The sequence below is a fragment of the Suncus etruscus genome, chromosome 8, assembly GCF_024139225.1.
Source record: "Suncus etruscus isolate mSunEtr1 chromosome 8, mSunEtr1.pri.cur, whole genome shotgun sequence".
NCBI classification, from domain to species: domain Eukaryota; kingdom Metazoa; phylum Chordata; class Mammalia; order Eulipotyphla; family Soricidae; genus Suncus; species Suncus etruscus.
The window spans coordinates 58,178,646-58,199,112 of NC_064855.1; the positions used below are offsets into that span (position 1 = coordinate 58,178,646).

Genomic DNA, 20,467 nt, shown 5'->3' on the forward strand with positions numbered 1-20,467 from the left:
TTTAGTGATTTTTTTTTTTTTGCTTCCCTAGGCTCTTTGCTTGCTATGTTAAACTCCAATTATTAATTTCTATAGAAAACCATGTAGGATTTTGGCAGGGATGGTACAGACTAAGTTGTCTTAGAGAAAATAGACACCCTAATAAAATAGGGTCTTCTGAATGATGAGTATATCTTCTCTTAGGAGTTCTTTAATTCTACTTGGCAATAACCTGTATTCCCCCACAGGATAACTTTGCTAGAAATCCAAAGCTTCCTAATCCAAATTCCTGTCAGTGCTACTCTTGCTAGACTAACTCAGCATGCAAACACTGCAGTCCATTCATTCCCTCCTTCCTGCCTGGACTAAGTCCACCCTTGCCCTTGTCTTCCTTTGACTCTGAAAATTGGCCCACCTGTTCTTGCAGGTGATTGCCAGCTCTGATTCCCAGACTCCATGAGGAACAACTGAAGACGATCATCTATATTCCAGGTGTTGTGTTTTTGTGATCTTTTAGAAAAAAGGCATGCTTTCCCTCCAAAAATTGGGGGGGGGGGAGACTTTTTTTAATTTCTCAAGAGATACCATTCCTTTTTTGTTTTATTTTGCTTTTGGGCCACACCTGGGGTTCCTCCTGGCTATGCGTTCAGAAATCGCTTAGCTGGCTTTGGGGAACCAAAAGGAAAGCCGGACTGGGGATCGAACCGCGGTCCGTGCTAGGTTAGCGCGCGCGAGACAGATGCCCTAACGTAGGCGCCACTGCTCAAGCCTCAAGACTTGCCATATTTGGAGTGGGTGCCTCCGGAAATCTGGGAGAAGTGACAGCTGGGAAAAAGCAGACCGAGTTCCGGAGCGTTTCAAAGCGCGTGTTTGGGTTTGAAAACTGGAAACAGCCGGCGGAGAGCTGCCCCAGCGAACCTGCCCCGCCCCGCCCCGCCCCACCCGACAACTGCAGCCCAGGCCACGCCCCTCGAAGCCCATTGGCCCATTCAATTCGCGCCGTGCCCAATAGGTGGCGGCAGCGGCGGCGGCGGCGGCGGCGGCGGCGGCGGCCGCGCCTTCCGTAGCGGAGCCGGGAAGTCAAACGCTGCGCCTCTCGCTTCGGTGTCAGCGGCGGGAAAACCTCCCGGGTCCCGTCGGAAAATGAGCGTCCCTGAAGTGCCCCGGGACCTGCAGCTGCCCCCGAGCCACAGGGCGCAGTCCGCCTTCAAAGGTGAGCGTGGGTGCCCGAAGTCCGTTTGCGCCGAGGGGCTTGGAGGTTCCTGGGGCCGGGGCCTCTACCCCAGAGTCCGGAGCCGGTGTCTAGAGGTGCGGGGTGGGGAGGCTCCTCTGCGGGCGCCCCCCAGTGTGATGAGGGACCCGCTGGATGGGGATCTGGAGTTGTTGAGGATTTCAGCAATGCTGCTGATGCTTTGTCTTGCAAAGCTTTGGAAGACCGAAGAAGGAAAATCGCACTTGCTCAACCCGATTCTGACTGGCTCTTCTGGTTGTTTCTTAAAGCTTTGCATGCAGAAGGATGCGTGTTGCCTGGCTGGCTGGGATTGTGGGTTCCAAAACAAACCAACACACACACACACACACACACACACACACACACACACACACACACACACACACGAAGTTCTCCTGACTTTTCATTTCTGCACAGTTGAGAATGTAATTACTGAACTGCGATACTTTCTTATTTACAAGGTAAGTCATGTCGAACATGTTTTTAATAGTCTGATGCTATTTTGTTCAACTCATGCTTACTTGTGACCCCTTTGTGATTGTTTAGAGCAAAGAAGACAAAAACTTACAGAACATCTCTTAAAAAGAAAAACCCTTTCTGCGTGCAAACAAGAAAACCAGATATTGCCCAGGTGAAGTCACATTTCTTTTATTGCAGATCTGTAAGGTTATTAGGACTTTTAATACAAATGTATTTAGCTTTACAGATGCTTTTAAAGTTATTGGTCAGAGAGGACAGCAGAGTATGTCAAAATATGGTCTCCCAACACCATCAGGAGTAAGCCCTTAGTACTGCCAGGAATGGCCCCCAAACACAAAAATGCCCCGAGTAGCCATATTTCTTAAATTACTTTTAAAATATAAAATGAGGGTTTTTTTTATTAATTTAATTCTATAGTCTGTTTTTTTTTCTTCACATGTGATTCTTTTTGTATCATTTTGCTTTTTTGGGTACTTTGGGTTCAAAGTCTAGAATGTGTACTCTCAGCACATCTCTGTTTGGACTAATAACATCAGATGTTTAATAGCCTCATGTCACTAATGAATTACTAAGTAGCCCACCATGAGGTCACTTGTGTTAATTTATTTGCACCTTAAGAGATAACAGTTAAGAGAAAAACCATTCCTGTACTTTCATGAACTCTATGGCAACTACTGGGGCCTTCAAGCCTCTACCCTACAATGCTTTGGGGGAGGGATAGGATGGTGTGAGCAGTACTGGTAAGGAAAATAGACTCCTGCCCACATTTCAAACAGGCTAACACCAGAGAGCTTGGGCAAACCACCAAAGGTTACATGATGTAATCATGGCATGCATTCAGGATATCCTAAAGATGGGCAGTCTTGCTTTGTACTGGGGAAATAGACTCCTAGTGTGCTCATGTCCTTGAGATGGTCTCATTCTGGCTTTGCAGATGACGTGCTTAGGGTTTTCTGCTCTGGACTCTCCTACCAGCTGCCTGCAAATGCTTTGTTCACCCATCAAATATTTTCTAAAATTGAGCACTTGCTCTTTGATTGGGTAGCCTAGCCTTTCAGAAATGAGCTTTAGCTGGGTCCGCTGGTGTAAATGACCTGAGTTCTCCCAATTCTCAGAGCACGCTGCATGGATTTTGCTGGTTCACAGTGAGAATGTCCACAACTATCATCTCCCTGATTCCAAGAAAACAATTTGAAAGCATATTGTGTATGCCAGAATACTGACTTTTAGCAATGCTACAGTGTAATAGCATTTTCATTTTGTGCAATAAGGAATCTGGAGGTGGCCCTCCCAAATGTGTTGATTTTTAATTGAGATTAATAGTTTCATCCCCTCTTGAGACGTGTCTGTTATTTTACTTAAAATTTTAAGATAATTTGATTATGACTGAAATAAGTCCTCTAGAGTGGACAAAATCAAAAGACCCCTCACTCCAGGGAGAATGATTACTAATGTTTTTCCAGGCTTTTTCTGTGTGTGGGCTTTTGAGTGGTAGAGACCTGAGTTAGAATCTTCAAGTTAGACACTAAAGCAGGGGTCTCAAACTCGCGGCCATTTGCGTACTACATTTTGTGGCCCTGCCCTAGAGGAATCTTGTTTTGTTTTGTTTTGTTTTAGTTGTTTGGGTCACACACCCCAATGTTCAAGGCTTATTACTGACTTTGCACTCAAGGATCACCCCAACTTTGCCTCCTGCGGCCCCCAGGTAAATTGAGTTTGAGACCCGTGCCTAAAGGCAGTGTTTAATCTTTGTCTTTTCCTTCATATTAAAATGAGGTAGAAAGAGAGCCCCTTGGAGATTAGTGAGATAGTAATGTGGTGTACTATGCTGTAAGTGATAGCTAATATTCATGATCTCGTGCTTTGTGCACAGTAGACTTGTTCTTTATTCTCCTGTTCTCTCAATATCATGATAGTTCTTGTGGATAAAAGCGAGATGACTCAGGGCTGGAGCAATAGCACAGCGGTAGGGCATTTGCCTTGCACCCTTGCACTCAGTTGACCCAGGACAGACCTGGGGTCAATCCCCGTGTCCCAGGCCAGGAGCGATTTCTGAGTGCATAGCCAGGAGTAACCCCTGAGGGCCACCAGGTGTGGCCCCAACCCCCTCCCCACAAAAAAAAAAAAGACTCAATGGACTGAGTACATGCTTTGCATGTGAAGACCCTGGTTGGATCCCAGCAACCTCATGGTCCCCTAGCACATGGCAGGAATAGACCTGGGATGGCCTAAAAACAGCAACCCTTTCAAAAAGATCTTTTGAGGGACCCAGCGGTAACGCAGTGGTAGGGCATTTGCCTTCTTGCCTTGCACGCGGCTGACTCAGGATGGACCTGGGTTTGATTCACAGCGTCCCCTATGGTCCCCCAAGGCAGGAACAATTTCTGAGCGCATAGCCAGGAGTAACCCCTTAGTGTCACCGGGTGTGGCCCAAAACAAACAAAAAAGATGCAACTTAAATATTGTGAGCTTGAGCAGCATTTTTTTAAAAAGACAAATAGAGGTGTAGCTTTTCAGAATTAACTTTATTTTATTTGGATTTTGTAGCCACACCTGGTGGTACTCAGGGGTTACTCCTGGCTCTTTCTCAGAACTTACTCCTGGTAGGTTCAGAAACCATATAGGATGCCAGGGATTGCATTCGGGTTAGCCACATGCAAGGAAGGCATGCCGCTATATTATGACTCTGGCCCTCTAAATGTGTATTTTATAATTTCTATAAACTACATAAATTTATATAAAAATAAATATATAAATTATATAAATATTATTATATTATTATAATATAATTTATGTTATATATTAAATATATATAATAATATATTATTTATTTTAAAATATAAGTAAATATATAAATTAAATAATTTATGTAAATTTATATATGTATAAAGTCCCATAAAATTCGGGACTCTCCTGCTTTTTGATAATTCAAGTTATGTCACTTTCACGATGCCCTATTAGCACCTGGGCCAGGAAAAAAGCACACACGCACTCATCTCTCTCACTGTTTGTGCTCCAGAACATCTCTCTGTAAGGCCCTACAAGGTCTATGCAACACAGCTCCTCTTTGGCCCCCCCTCATTGAACTGCCAACCTTGTTGACCAAGCATTGGTGAGAATGACCCTTGAGGCCCTGAGCACTGATTGGAAGCCATGCTGCCAAGAAAAAGTGTAGTATAAACTGTTCCAATGCCACTTCCCCAAGCAAATTGAGCAAACATGTGAAAAGTCAGGTCATCAAAATTATATAGCAAGTTTCCTTTGCTCTGAAGCTCTGAAATGCACATTCTCCCCCACCCAACACATCATACACACTTTAATTTTTCAGTAGAATCCATTGCTGGTCTTCTCTCTTTCCCCACCTCCATATTATGCAAAATGGTTTTAATCACCTGTTAATGGAGTTTGTTGTCTTTATTACCCAGTCTATATCTGTAAAATTTAGGTGTTAAATGCTTGAAGGAACAATTTTTTTGAGTATGCATTCTAAATGCCTTGCTAACTAGGAACTAGAGCCCATAGTTAATAAGTTATGCTGTATTTTTGCTAAATTTAATATTTCTTTAGGAAGAGCTATTAAATGTTAATAATAATAACTTGATACAAAAACTAGGGGGCTGGAGTGATGGCACAGCGGTAGGGTGTTTGCCTGACTATATGGGACAGACCCGGTTCAATTCCCAGCATCCCATATGTTACCCTGAGCCTGCCAGGAGCGATTTCTGAGCGCAGAGCCAGGAGTTATCTCTTGAGTGCAGCTGGGTGTGGCCAACCCCCCCCCCCAAAAAAAAAAAAAAAAACATCTAAGTCAAAAGGGAATTGGGCTGTGTGGAAAAGGTGGTTTGGAATGAAATTATAAAGTGTTTTATAGCACCTGGAGGTTTAAGACTTAAATAGCTTAGGTTCTTCAGCTGTCTTGTTTATTCAGTTAGATCATCCTATTGGAAAGAAAAAATCAGCTTATGAGAAATAAACTTCAACTCGCTTTGAAATAAAAAATTTTTATTTCAGTTAATTGTTAATATTTGTTCATTTCTCTTTTTAGAAAGGAAACTGCTTTGGTAGAGGTCTTATTTTATTTTTATTTTTAATAGGCAACACCAGAGTGTGATAACGTCTAAGGTTCGAGTCCAAGGAGAGACAAAAGTTGCAAAACCTAAAGCAAAAATGGTAAAGAGATGTACCTAGTCCATAAAGTCTTCATTTTCTAAACTCTTGCTGAAATGAGTTCTGAAATAATTATTTGTTTTAAATAATTCTTTTAGGCTAATAAAGAAAATGCTGGTACAACTACAGGGAACAAAAATAATATATTGATGGAAAAAAATTGTATTCCTTTAAAGCCATCTAAGGAATTAATCAGTCCATCTAAAGCAGTTGATACACAAAATTTGTGGGATAATAATCAAACTTTGCCTTTACTATTTAAAGATGAACCCCAAAGTCAACATATGACATTAAGCCAAGCATTTCACTTTAAAAACAACAGTAAAAAGAAACAAATAATTCCAGAAAAACCAAGGCAAGAGGCTAGCATGCCCAAGAAACCTATTCTTGGATCTTATCGAGGCCAGATTGTTCAGTCGAAGGTTGATTCGTTTAGAAAACCTCTTCAAGTGAAAGATGAGAGTTCTGTAACCAACAAAAAGCCCACAACTACTGTCCCAAAAGTGACAGCCACAGTCACAAAGCCTCACCCAGTCAATACAAGCACTGTCACAGTGAAAAGTGAAAGAGCATCAAACATAAGGACTACCACAACATTTCTGAGCACTTCATCGCAGAACAGATCACTTGTGCGCTCCCCTATTAGAAGTTACGAAGAGAATCAGGACCCCATGAAAAAAGGCATCAACAGACCCTTTTCTAAGGTCATTGCTAAGAATGGACCTTGTGAAAAAGGAGTATTGAAATTAAATGCAGTAGCCTTAGGTGTAAAAATCAGTCCTTCTCAAGATATAAAACCAAATAAAGCACTATCAAGAAGTGTGATACCTGTAGTTGTATCCAGGCCTGCTTCATCTTCTAATATCAAACTGACAGAAACATCAAAAACCGCAAACCAGAGCAGACACACTATAGCAAAAACAACTCTTGCTGGCAAATTGACTTTGCCCAAAGAAACTGCAGAAGAGAGAAAGTAAGTATGTCTTAAATTACTGGCAAACTTTTTACTTAGTTAAAATATTGATTTTACATTAGTTTATGACTATAGGTTTCAGGTATTTAGTATTAGTATTTAGTATCTGCATAAGATTTACCAAAAGTCTAAGTTAGCTTAGTTTTTGATATACTATTTGTGAATATAGCTTACAGTTTTCTTGAATACATTCAGTTTTGTTTTGTGTGTGTGTGTGTGTGTGTTCCCCACTATCAATATTGCAAATTTATATTGTGGAATAGAGTAACTGAAGGTATCACGTGTGAGTATGTTTTATTAGGTTGTTTTACGTAAACTACATTAAAGTACTAATGAAACTGGGAGATCATTCTTGTGAAAGCTCAGTATTTTTCCTCAGACTTTTGAACTGTACATGGAACTAGTATGAAACTTCTTTAAGATCTGAAAATGTTTTTAACATTTCCTCTGCTTGACAGAATTCTCTCATCACTGTTATTCTGTTATTCTCATCACTGTTATTCATAATGTTATTCTGCTGCTTCTACCTACAGAGCTCGTCTGAATGAATGGAAAACTGGTAAAGGCAGAGTGTTGAAAAGGCCCCCTCACTCTGTGGTTATTCAGCCTGAACAGACAGGACAAAATGAAAAAGCAGTGGGGTCCTTTTGGACGACCATGGCAGAAGAAGATGAACAAAGGTTATTTACTGAAAAAGTAAACAAGACATTGGCTGAGTGCCTGAACCTCATTAATGAGGTAAAGTCTATGCTATATACGTGTGGTATTTTGTAGTTTGCATATGACTTTCATATGCATTTTACAAACTATAAGTGTCAGCGCATTGTAACCAAGCATATATTTCATTATGTGATAGTGACCTAATGCTGATTGTGAGATTGTTTATCTTTAGCCTTTACCAGATTCTGTTTTCATTTAGTATATCAAAAGAATATATTTTTATTTTCATTTATGTTCAAAGTATTCTATTTTTCTAAGATAAACTGAAGATGGATATTTACTTTACATTTCCAATACTTATTTTTCAGTGTATTTACAAATTATTTTTCCCACTTAGTACCTTTTACCAAAGATTAACAACACAATTAAGCAAGTCATTGTCATAGATACATGTTAATTAAAGTAATTTGTAAACAAAATCCCACCAAACCAGCATTTTTTCCATTAGGGGCCATATGATTACCCTGTAAGCTTCTAGGATAATCAGGAGGGCCATGGATGAAAATTTCTGCTCAACTGTAGATTGTTTTGTTAATAGTACAGAATTTTTATGTCCACTATTTAACTATACATACTTTTCTAGAAAAATTATTCAGATTAATTTTAGCATTAATATGAAACTAGTTGAGAGCCCTGCATATTTCTCATATTTGATGGGTAAAAATATCTGAAATATAAGTGGAATTTTACAGTATACTGAAAGATGAACATAAAAAGTAAGACATTTTTTATTATTAATGTTTCTCACTACTGGTTTGTACTTTTTGCTGCCTTATACTTCTGGGCTTCCCTGCAGTGCTCCAGGATTCCAGGGTCCTCTCTCAGCAGTATTAGCTGAGAGAGTAGTAATACTGGAGTTAACAGGATAACTCCCAGCAGCATTCTGGAAGGATCGTGTGATATCTTGCCAGGGGGTCAGACTGTGGGTTTTAAATGCAAGGCTTGTACACCAGCCCATTAAACTCCTGCCCCTGATATGTTTGTTTCTTGCAAACCATTGAGAATAATGGGGTATTACACATAATAGTGTCTTTTTAAAATTAATAATCTATCAATGTCTTACTACTGAATAACGATATTAAACGTATTTAGCAAGTTACTCATTGTTCCTTGGATAAAAGATTTCATTCATTGTATATCTTTCTATTTTAGGGATGCCCAAAAGAAGAGGTACTGACCACGCTGAATGACTTAATTAAAAATATTCCAGAAGCCACAAAACTTGTTAAATATTGGATATGCCTTGCACGTATTGAACCGATCACAAGCCCTATTGAAAATATTATTGCCATCTATGAGAAGGCCATTCTGGCAGGAGCGCAGGTGAGATAAAAATACCAAACTTCATTATTATAATGTATATAATTCTGAATTTGTTGAGAACACATCACAATTTAAAATAAAAATATATGTATATATAATAATATTTTAAACCTTTTAAACTTAAAGAAAACTTGACAGCTTTCAAAAACTAAAATTTTATTCACATGTGGGTGTTTTTTGAAAGTTTTTAAAAGCCAAATGAGTTGTATTACAAAAGCTTCTAAAACATGCTCATGTAGTAGGGATAATCAGACCAAAAACTAAGCTGAAATGGACATTTAATGAAACATAACTGGGGGTCTGGTGGAGGGGTACAACCTCTGCCCCACTTCTTCCCACCTCTCCACCCTTGCCAGGTAGGACATGTGAGAACTGCACAGCCTGAAGGCATAACTAAAGTCAAGGCTTCAACAAGAAAGCAGTACTGTAAAGAGAAAGACATGACCCAGAGTAGAAATTACAAAGTAAAATTAGCCCAGAAAATTGAAAACATATTTGGTGAATGGTGAGGACTGTTTTAGAACTGTAATTCAGAGCTTTCCTTTTGTATAATATCTTGGATATCTTATTAATAATGGTCTCAGAAGAACATAATTAAAATGCATATTTTGTCTGAAATATATTGACAATTTAGTGAGCTTTTGAATCAGTATGTTAGACCAATTTTAAGTTGTTCAGAAATACCTGTAAATATATATTTATAATCATGAACTTGAATGTAGGAGAAAAGAGCACACTTTATAATATAACTTTAAAATTTAAACAATGTAATCAACTCATCACTAAATACTAATGGTATTAATTTGTTGCTTATTAATTTTGGTTGTGTCAGGTAAGCAGCTTTTTAACTGATGAGCTAGTCATTGCATTAACTTTAATTCTTCAAATTGGAAAACAGCCTTTTAACTGTTTGAGAATAAAAATGTTCTAAGACATATGCCTCAGAACCATGTCCTAATTTTAAAATAAGAAATTTAGGGGATGGAGAGATAGTACAGTAGGCAGAGCATTTGTCTTGCATACAGGCTGACCCCAAGCACCATATATGTTTCCCTGAACACTTCCCCAGAGATGATCCCAAAACAAAAAAAGTTTAGTCACTGGTTTTTATATTTTAACTTTGACAATTGAATTTAGTGTCTGACAATATAAAACTTATGGGTTTGCTTTCTTCATTTAAACAAACGAAGCCTATTGAAGAGTTGCGGCACCTAATTGTAGATATTCTAACAGCAAAGAGTCAAGAAAATGTTAAATTGGGTAAGTTTCTTTTTTTATCCTTAAAATGAATTGTGATTTTATTACTAAATTTCTTTGAATGATTTTATTTTTTATTTTATTTATTTCTCTATTTTTATTGAAGCATCACAATTACATACATGATTATAGTTGGGTTTCTGTCATAAGATGAACACCCCCTTCACCAATACAACATTCCCACCACCAAAGCCCCCCATCTCCCTCCTTCTCCACCCCCAACCTGTAGTCAAGACAGGCATTCTACTTCTCTCACTCATTACCGCTGTTATGGTAGTTGTTAGTGTACTTATTTCTCTAACTGCACTCACAATACTTTGTGGTGAGCTTCACATCATGAGCTGGTCCTTCCGGCCCTCTTCTTTATTGTCTCATTACAGTAATGTCTTTTATTTTTCTTAAGACCCATAGCTGAGTGAGATTATTCTATGTCTATCTCTCTCCTTCTGACTTATTTCACTCAGCATAATAGTTTCTATGTTCATCCCTGTATAGGAAAATTTCATGACTTCACCTCTCCTGATGGCTGCATAATATTCCATTGTGTATGAATTATTCTGTTTTTTTTTTTTTTAGCTTTCTTTTGGGGGGAGTTGGGTCACACCCAGTGATGCTCAGGGTTACTCCTGGCTAGATGCTAGAAATCGCTCCTGGCATGGGGGACCATATGGGAAGCTGGAGATCTAACCTAGGTCCATCCTGGGTCATCGCATGCAAGGCAAATGCCCTACCACTGCGCTATATCACTCCAGCCCTATTTTTTAAACTTTCAAGGTTTGTAGGTTACCTCTTTCTCATACTTCTGTTGGCACACCTATTGAACTTTCATTGGGAGATAGAATAAGAACAAGGATTTGTCGCTGGAAATCTGAAAGTTCTCTCACCTTTATAGTTCTTGATTTAAAAAATAAGGCAGTTTGACTAAATGATTGAAGAAAACTTAGGTGAAAACCTTTTGTCATCTTTTCAATGCTCTCTTTCTGGCTCTGAAGCTGTGGGGCTACATATCTGAATCTGGGGGTCACTTAAAAGCAAATTTGTTTATGATTTATGCTTAGAGCTTATTCTGATTCCTAGCTCTGTACTCAGGGATCACTCCTGGTGGTCTCAGGAAACAAAATGGGGTGCCAGGTATAGAACTTGGGTCAGCCAAGTGCAGAACAAATGCTCTACCACTGTAGAAGGCCTAGGACCTTCTTTTAATTTCTACTCCCTTCCTTCTAACTGGACAGTGCTGAGGTCTACTTTCACCTGGGAGGGTCGTGGAATCATATATGATGTTAGGGACACAAACCTGCCACTGATTGTTTAAAACACAGTTTGAATGTCCTTTTATTGTAATAATCTTTTTCCCACACACTTAGATTATATTGATCTGTTTTGTACACTTTATTTTTTTTCTCTGCAATATTTAAAATTAGGCACTTAAGTATTTTTTTGATTACTGAATCCATAATTTTTCTCTCTCCACTTCTTCCCACTGAAAAGGCCATCATTTTATTATATAACTGAAAAATACTTTATTAAATTTTCTCTGGAGAGGTTCAAAGGGCCATAGTATGTTTTGCATGTGAGGCTCATGTTCTCCTGCATTGCAGGAGCTTTCTAGATGTGGTTTTCCATATCTTTCTCCCCATTATAATTTTATAAATCTTTAGAGGGCATAGCAGCTTTGTGGATTTACCAGAATGTCTTTATGAATATCTTGTATCTAACCTGTTTCTTTTGTACTGTTTTTTAAATTTTTTTTTTTTTTGGATTTTGGGTCATACCTGGTGATGCTCAGGGGTTCCGCCTGGCTCTACCCTCAGAAATCGCTCCTGGCAGCCTCATGGTACCATATGGGATGGCAGGATTTGAACCACTGTCCTTCTGCATGCAAGGCAAACACCCTACCTCCGTGCTATCTCTCCGGCCCTATTTTTTAAACTTTCTTTTTCATATTGCATTCTCTGAAATCCTTTTTTTTTCCCCTCCCAAGAAAGCAAAGGAAAGGATAATGAAATCCTTCTCTAGCATCAAAGACTAGAAATTTAGGACAAGGATCTGGAAGATAGTTCAAAAGGCTGAGAGTCCATGTAAGTGATGCCCATAATGCAAAGGCATCCATTTGTTCAGTAATTCCTAATTCAGAAAGACTTACTTGATTGAACTGGCTTTCTTACTACCTACTTAATACCTTTCTTTTTTTTTTTTGTTTTTTTTTTTTTTTTGGTTTTTGGGCCACACCTGGCGGTGCTCAGGGGTTACTCCTGGCTGTCTGCTCAGAAATAGCTCCTGGCAGGCACAGGGGACCATATGGGACACCGGGATTCGAACCAACCACCTTTGGTCCTGGATCGGCTGCTTGCAAGGCAAACACCGCTATGCTATCTCTCTGGGCCCCTTAATACCTTTCTTAACTAGTATATTTATCATTTTACCATCACCGATTTTTATTTTTCATTCTCCCATTCTAGACCATTCTTTATAGTGACCAAATTTAATTGCTTTACATTTTTTTCTTTATTGGGAGGGCCTTTCCTGGTGACCTTAGCGCTGCTCCTGGATCTGTGGTCAGGGCAGTGTGGGCTGGTATTTGAACCAGTGACATCCACTCATAAGGCCTTAATATACCTGATCTCTCTGACTTTTAATTGCATTATTTATCTTTTAAGTTGTATTTGTTTAAGTTTTATCTTATTGTTTATATTTATAATTTATATTTATTGTTTATATTACGTTAATTTATATTTATATTATTGTTATTGTTAAATTCTTTATTTAAGTTTGTTTGGGTTTTTTTGGGGGTCTCACCTGGCTGTGCTTAGGAGTTAGTCCTAACTCTGCACTCAGAAGTCACTCCTGACGGGCTCTGGGGACCATATGGGATGCTGGGATTCGAACTGGGGTCCGTCCTGGATTTGCTGCGTGCAAGACAAATGCTTTACCACTGTTCATCGCTCTGGCCTCTGAGTTGTTTTTATTTTTTTTAAGCAAACTTTTTTTGGGGGGAGGGGCCATACCCAGCCATGCTCAGGGGTTATTCCTGACTACATTCAAGAATGATACTGGCAGTATTCTGGGAAACAGAGGATGTGAGGGATTGAACCCAATCCCTGGCTATGTGCAGGGCCGTAGTGCTCTACCCACTGTACTTTCTCTCTGGCCCCCAAGCAAACTTTTTTTTTTTTTTGCAAAATAATATCTTTTATTTTTTAATACATTTATTTGGGTTTCAATCATAAAAAGAACATCCTCCCCAGTGCAACATTCCCACCACCAGTGGCCTGATCTCCTGCCTCCCCCACCCACTGTCTATATTCAAGACAGGCATTCTATTTCTCTCGCTCATTACCATTGTCATGGTAGTTGTTAGTGTAGTTATTTCTCTAATTGCAATCTCCACTCTTTGTTGTGAGCTTCATTTTATGGGTCGGTCCTTCCGGCTCTCATCTCTATTGTCTCTGGGCAGTATTGCAAGAACAACATTTATTTTTCTTAAAACTCATAGATGAGTGAGACTATTCTGTGTCTATCTCCCTCCCTCTGGCTTATTTCACTCAGCATAATAGATTTCATGTACATCACGTATAGGATAATTTCATGCTTCATCTCTCCTGATGGCTGCATAATACTCCATTGTGTATATGTACCACAGTTTCTTTGGCCATTCATCTGTTGAAGGACTTCTTGGTTGTTTCTAGGGTCTGGCTACTGTAAATAGCACTTCAATGAAAATAGGTGTGCAGAAGGCATATTTGTATTGTGGTTTTGTGTTCCTAGGGTATATTTCTAGAGTGGTATGACTGGATCATTTCCAGTTTTTTGAGGAATCTCCATATTGTTTTCCAGAAAAGCTGGACTAGATGGCATTTCCACCGGCAGTAAATGAGAGTCCCTTTCTCCCCATATCCCTGCCAGCACTGATTGTTCTTCTTTGTGATGTGTGCTGGTCTCTGGTGTTGAGATGGCACCTCATTGTTATTTTGATTTGCATCTCCCTGATGATTAGTAATGTGAAACATTTTTTCTTATGCCTTTTGATCATTGTATTTCTTCTTTGACAAAGTGTCTATTCTCCCCCTTTTTAATGGGGTTAGCTGTTTTTTTCTTAAGTTCTGTCAGTACTTTGTATATCTTAGATATTATATTAGCCTCTTCTTTGATGGGTATTGGGTGAATAATTTCTCCCATTCTATGGGTGGCTTTTGTATCCTAGTCACTATGTCCTTTGAAGTGCAGAAGCTTCTCAGCCTAATATAGTCCCATCAGTTTATCTCTGCTTCCACTTGTTTGGAGAGTGACGTTTCCTCCTTGAAGATACCTTTAGTCTCAAGTCATGGAGTGTTTTACCTGTTTTACCTACATGTTGTTTTATGTACCGTATGGTTTCGGGTCTGATATCAAGGTCTTAAATTTATTTGGATTTGACCTTTGTGTGTGGTGTTAGATGGAGGTCTGAGTTCGTTTTTTTGCATGTGGCTGACCAGTTGTGCCAACACCACTTGTTGAAGAGGCTTTTCTTGCTCCATTTTGCATTTCTTTTTTTGGCCACCCCCCTTTGATGCTCAGGGGTTACTCCTGGCTAAGTGCTCAGAAATTGCCCCTGGCTTGGGGGGAACCATATGGGACGCCGGGGGATCGAACTGCGGTTCTTCCTTGGCTAGCGCTTGTAAGGCAGACAGGACACCTTACCTCTAGAGCCACCTCGCCGGCCCCCATTTTGCATTTCTTGCTCCTTTATCAAAGATTAACTGATTGTATGTTGGGGAACATTCTCAGAATACTCAAGTCTATTCTACTGATTTGAGGGTCTATCTTTATTCCAATACCATGCTGTTTTAATGGCTTTGTAGTACAATTTAATGTTGGGGTAAGTGATGCCTCCCAAAATTCTTTTCCCAAGGGTTGCTCTAGTTATTAGGGGGTATTTATTGTTCCAAATGAATTTCAGGTGTGTTTGATCCACTTCATTGAAGAATGTTATGGGTATCCTTAGAGAGATTGCATTAAATCTGTACAGTGCTTTGGGGCGTATTGTCATTTTAATGATGTTAATCCTCCCAATCCATGAGCAGGCTGTGCATCTCCATTTTCTTGCGTCCCCTTTTTTTTGGGGGGGGGGGGCAGTTTGGGCCACACTCATTGGTGCTCAGGGGTTACTCCTGGCTGTCTGCTCAGAAATAGCTCCTGGCAGGCACGGGGGACCATATGGGACACCAGGATTCGAACCAACCATCTTTGGTCCTGGATCGACTGCTTGCAATGCAAACGCCGCTGTGCTATCTCTCCAGGTCCCTCTTTTAATTTTTGAAGCAGGGTTTTGTAGTGTTCTTTGTATAGGTCCTCCACCTCTTTAATTTGAACTTGTGTGACACTAATGTGAATGGGGTTGTTTTTTTGGGGGTTTTTTTTGGGGGGGGTTGTTTTTTTAATGTCCATTTCTTCTCTATCATTATTGGTGTATAAGAAGGCAATTGGTTTTTGCTTGTTAATTTTGTAGCCTGCCATTTTGCTATATGAATCTGTTCTTTTAGAAGCTTTTTGGTAGAGTCTTTGGGATTTTCTAAATATAGTGTCATGTAATCTGAACAGTGGTAGCTTGACTTTTTCCTCTCCTATCTAAATGCCCTTGATATCTTTTTTTTGCATAATCACTATGGCAAGAACTTACAGTACTGTGTTGAATAGGAGTGGTAAGAGAGGGCAGCCTTTTCTTGTACCAGATTTTAGAGGAAAGGTTTTTAGTTTATCTCTATTGAGAATAATATTTGCTGAAGAGGGGTATTCTTTGCATGACTGAAACCCAACTACAATCATATTTGTAATCAAAGTGTTTAAATAAAGATATTAATAAAAAAGAATAATATTTCTAAATGGTTTGTGGTAGTTGCCCTTGACTATATTGAGAAAAGTTCCTTTCGTTCCCATCTTGTTGAGAGTTTTTATCAAGAATGGGTGTTGAACCTTATTGAATGCCAACCAAACTTCTTGCATGTAAAATATATCACAAAGTCAGAAATGTAGCTCAGTGTAAAACGGCATGCTTTACACACGTATACCTTGGGCATCATAGTGAGCAAAAAGGAAGTTAACTAATGAAAATTTATTACAATTCAACCCTTCTTGTCTATGAGTTCATCACTACCTCCATCTACCTTGTTCCTTACCAAATATTCTAAACCAGTTTTCTTTAACATTCTACATCTGGTCAGTGGACCGGTTATAAACCACTGTTATAAACCCACCAACTCTTTAATGTTTTTAAGAGATCTTTTTGTTTAATGCTTCATTCAAGGTCATCTTTCTAGGTCTTGTCAAGTTCAATTTCTTTTCTGTTTCTGAAACCTACCCTATTGTATATGAAGTATCCCTGGTCATCTTCAAGTCCCATAAGTAAAGTTCTCAGGGGAGATGGGAGAAGGATTTTAAACAGTACTTAGAAGATCCAGGGGCTGCTCAGTCCTGTTGGTGCCAGGGGTAACCCATTGGTGCTTGTGGGCCACTAGAGCTATACCTGGCAATGCTCAAGGCCATTTTGTGCTGGGGATTGAACTCAGGCCTCTGTATGCTAGATGTGCCTAATGACTATTTCTTCAGCACAGTTATTCTTGTTAAATATTCCCATCACCTTTTGGACTTCGCTCAAACATAGCATTTTTCGTTTTTGGGAGGGAGGGTTTGTGTCACACCCAGCAATGCTCAGAGGTTACTCCTGGCTTTGCACTCAGAAATCACCCCTGGCAGACTCAGGGGACCATATGGGATATTAGGATTCGAACCACTGTCCGTCCTGGGTCTGGGTTGGCTTCGTGCAAGGCAAACACCCTACTGCTATATTATCTCTCCAGCCCCTCAATTTTCTTAAAATTATTTTCAAGCATGTGTCTTGGATGGAATATAAATCTCTTGAAGGACAGACATGATTTTATTATATTTGTTTTTATCATCTATGACACTTAGGTGATAGTAAATTTTTCATAAATAAATGGCAACAATTTTATTTTGAAAGAGTTAGAGTTAAGGGATGGCAGTTTGTGAAAATTCAACTAATTGTGAATAATATGAATGTCTTAACATTTTGTTCTTTAGACATGGCTAAAGTATTAATAAACATGTTTCTGTAGGAGAAAGTAACAAGGCTTGTGCAAGTAAGGAAGAAATCCAAGAAGTCAGTATTGAAGATACCAACATTGAAGATTTAAATTCAGAAAAACCAGAAATGGGAAAGAAACAGCACAGAAATACTGTATTTCAAGAGTGCGAAAAATTGCAAGATGTACAAAAGAAAGAACCAGACAATGATACTAAGACCCCCAATACAGAAACTAGAGCAAGTTGTTTAATTAAATATAATGTATCTACTACACCATACTTGCAAAGGTAAGCTTTGAAAATATAAAATGCTGTGGGGCTGGAGAGATAGATATTACAGTGGGTTTGCATGTTGCTAACCTGGGTTCGATCCCCAGTTTTTCATATGGCCCCTCGAGCACCACCAGGAGTAATTTCTGAGTGCAGAGTTAGGAGTAACTCCTGAGCATCACAGATGTGACCACCCCCATAATGTAGTATATTATCATTTGTTTTTAATTCTTATGGATAATATGTTATTTTTAAAACTTTGAGTATAGTATAGTATAGTATAGTATAGTATAGTATAGTATAGTATAGTATAGTATAGTATAGTAGTTATAGTAATAATTAACCAGAGGCAATAGAGATGAGGGCCGGAGGGACCAGCCTGTGATATGAAGTTTACCACAAACAGTGGTGAATGCAGTTAGAGAAATAATTACACTGACAGATACCATGACAATGATAGAGAAATACAATGCCTGTCTCAAAGACGGGATGGAGAGAAGGTTAATGGGGGACATTGGTGGCAGAAAAGTTGCACTGACAAAGGGGGGTGTCATTTTATGGCTAAAACCCAATTACAAACATGTTTGTAACCACGGTGCTTAAATAATTTATTTTTAAAGAAATAAACTTTAAGATAGCTTCAGTTATAAATACTATTTGATAACATATACTTCAAGTAAATCAAATGTCAGTGATTCACCTGTTTTATTTGCTTATTTTGGGGTCCCACTCTAGGCTGCTTGGGGGTTCCTCAGTGCTGGCAAGTCCAGTCCCAGGACTTGAGCCTGCAAAGCTTGTTTTCCAGACCCTTGAGCTATCATTCCTGCCATTCACCTTTTCAATAACTGCATACGTTTTGAATTTCTTGAGTTTTACCATTTGGACAAATACATATACCATTGTATTTTAATATCTGTGTGTTTATTGTAATAAGTTTGGAACAAAACAATTAGCCAACATCACAGATTTTTAAGTTGTCTGTTCAGGTTTTATTTTTTTTTTTTTTTTGGTTTTTGGGTCACACCCGGCAGTGCTCAGGGGTTACTCCTGGCTGTCTGCTCAGAAATAGCTCCTGGCAGGCACGGGGGACCATATGGGACACCGGGATTCGAACCAACCACCTTTGGTCCTGGATCGGCTGCTTGCAAGGCAAACGCCACTGTGCTATCTCTCAGGTTTTAATAGTGAATGGAAGAAAGAATAAATTCAGGAGCTGACACAATCAAATAATGATTGTGAATGTATTAGTTACAATGTAATAAATTAGTGGAAGTTAAATCTGTTCTGTAAACTCTAGAAATACTTTATTTTTGTTTTCTCAGCATAAAAAAGAAGATATCGTGTGATGAAACAAATTCTGCATTTAAAGATCTTAAGTTCCTCACACCAGTTAGACGTTCTCGGCGCATTCAGGAAAAGAGTTCTCAGCTGCCAGATATGTTAAAAGACCATTATCCTTGTGTGTCTTCACTGGAGCAGTTAGGAGAGGTGGGAAAAGAAACAGATGCTTTTTTGTGCCGCCCTAATGCAGCTCTGTGCAGGATGTTCTTGGAGTCAGAAGTAGAGGAGAAGTAAATTGATGAGCAGCAGGGGTTTTTGTGATTGCTGGCTGTTGGCTTGAGGTCAAAGGTAGCCAGATATATAGGTGTTGATGACACTGATCTCTTATATTAACACTCATATTGTGGTAGGTGTTGCCTTCCAAGTATCAAAGCTAATTCTACATTGTCTTTCTCTTAGGTCAGTAATTTGTCACTATGAACATGTTTTACGTTGCTATTTGCTGATTCACTTTACTTTGAATAATCTTAATTCTTCTAATAATTCTTCTAATAATAATTATTCTAATAAAGAAGTCTAATGTGTTAAACACAAGTACTGTATTATCAGAAACAGAGTGATCTAGATAAGTCCTTTGGCGTGCAAAATTTTAAAAATCTAAGCTATGTGGGACAGATCAACAGAACGTTGGATAGGGAGCTGGCCTTGCACGTGGCTGACATGGATTTGATCGCTGGTATTCCAAATAGTCTCCTAAGCTTGCTAGTAATGATTACTGAGTACAGAGCCAGAAGTAACCGTAAACTAAAATTAAACTATACATTCCTGACTTTAAATACAGTACAGATTTTTTAATTAAAAGCTAACTTATAATTCAGGATCAATATGAATGTTAGTATTTATAATGTTCACCTATCAAACAGATGATTAGGCTTTATTTTTTCCCTTTCCCACCATATCCTTGTTATCCACATTGCTGTGCCCTCTTATAATTCTTGAAGTGCCTATAATTATTGGTGCTAGTGAATCCAGTGAATCTGGACTTTCTAGACCTACTTTGTCCCTTTTATTATAATTGAGAATCACAAAAGTTTAGTTAACTAAACTCCATTTCTAAGAAAATATACTTCGTGGTAAAAAAAAAAAGATAGCAAATGTATTACGTAAGTACTTGTATTTAAATTTGAATTTCTGGGTCAGGAGTGATAACCAGTGGTAGGGTATTTGCCTTACATGCAGCTGACCTGGACGGACCTGGGTTTGATTCCCAGCATCCTATATGGTCCCCCGAGCTTGTCAGGAGCAATTTCAATCTAAGATCCAGGAGTAATCCCTGAGTGCCACCGGGTCTGCCCCCCCACCCCCCGGTCTGAATTTCTTCTTATAATTTAACTCTCTAAAACGTTAAATCTATAAATTGTATTCTATTAAAATGGAGTTAGAGAACGAGTGTGTTAGACTATTCAAGTTCAGGTGATTTTTCTAAAATAAGTGATAATTAAACTTGTGTTTCTTCCTCATGATATAGAAGTTTTCAGCATTAAATCTTATCTCCTGAAATGTACGTGATAGTTAGGTACTGTGAATTGTTCTCCCTACTAAAAAAGAGCCACAATATAATTGTTTCCTATGTCTTTGAACTAACAATACTTAGAACACACCCTGTTTGGGGGGGACCACACCTAGCATTGCTCAGGAATTATTCCTGG

At 39.0% G+C, this 20,467-nt stretch overlaps 1 protein-coding gene across 1 annotated transcript; it reads left to right on the forward strand.

Annotated features, from left to right (window-relative positions):
* Positions 1 to 1,122: 1,122 nt before the first annotated feature.
* CKAP2 (cytoskeleton associated protein 2) lies at positions 1,123 to 19,122 on the forward strand. Its single transcript, XM_049778895.1, has 9 exons — positions 1,123 to 1,192; positions 1,757 to 1,841; positions 5,785 to 5,860; positions 5,956 to 6,830; positions 7,364 to 7,568; positions 8,703 to 8,873; positions 10,064 to 10,133; positions 17,240 to 17,495; positions 18,800 to 19,122. The coding sequence occupies exons 1-9, from the start codon at positions 1,123 to 1,125 to the stop codon at positions 19,050 to 19,052; spliced, it is 2,061 nt and encodes a 686-aa protein (XP_049634852.1). The 3' UTR covers positions 19,053 to 19,122.
* Positions 19,123 to 20,467: the final 1,345 nt, after the last annotated feature.

Excerpts from the sequence above, each read along its gene's own strand:
- CKAP2 (XM_049778895.1), top strand. The coding sequence starts at position 1,123 with ATGAGCGTCCCTGAAGTGCCCCGGGACCTGCAGCTGCCCCCGAGCCAC. Across the intron at positions 7,569-8,702 it reads GCCTGAACCTCATTAATGAG|GGATGCCCAAAAGAAGAGGT; the intron begins GTAAAGTCTATG and ends TTTCTATTTTAG. Across the intron at positions 17,496-18,799 it reads ACTACACCATACTTGCAAAG|CATAAAAAAGAAGATATCGT; the intron begins GTAAGCTTTGAA and ends TTGTTTTCTCAG.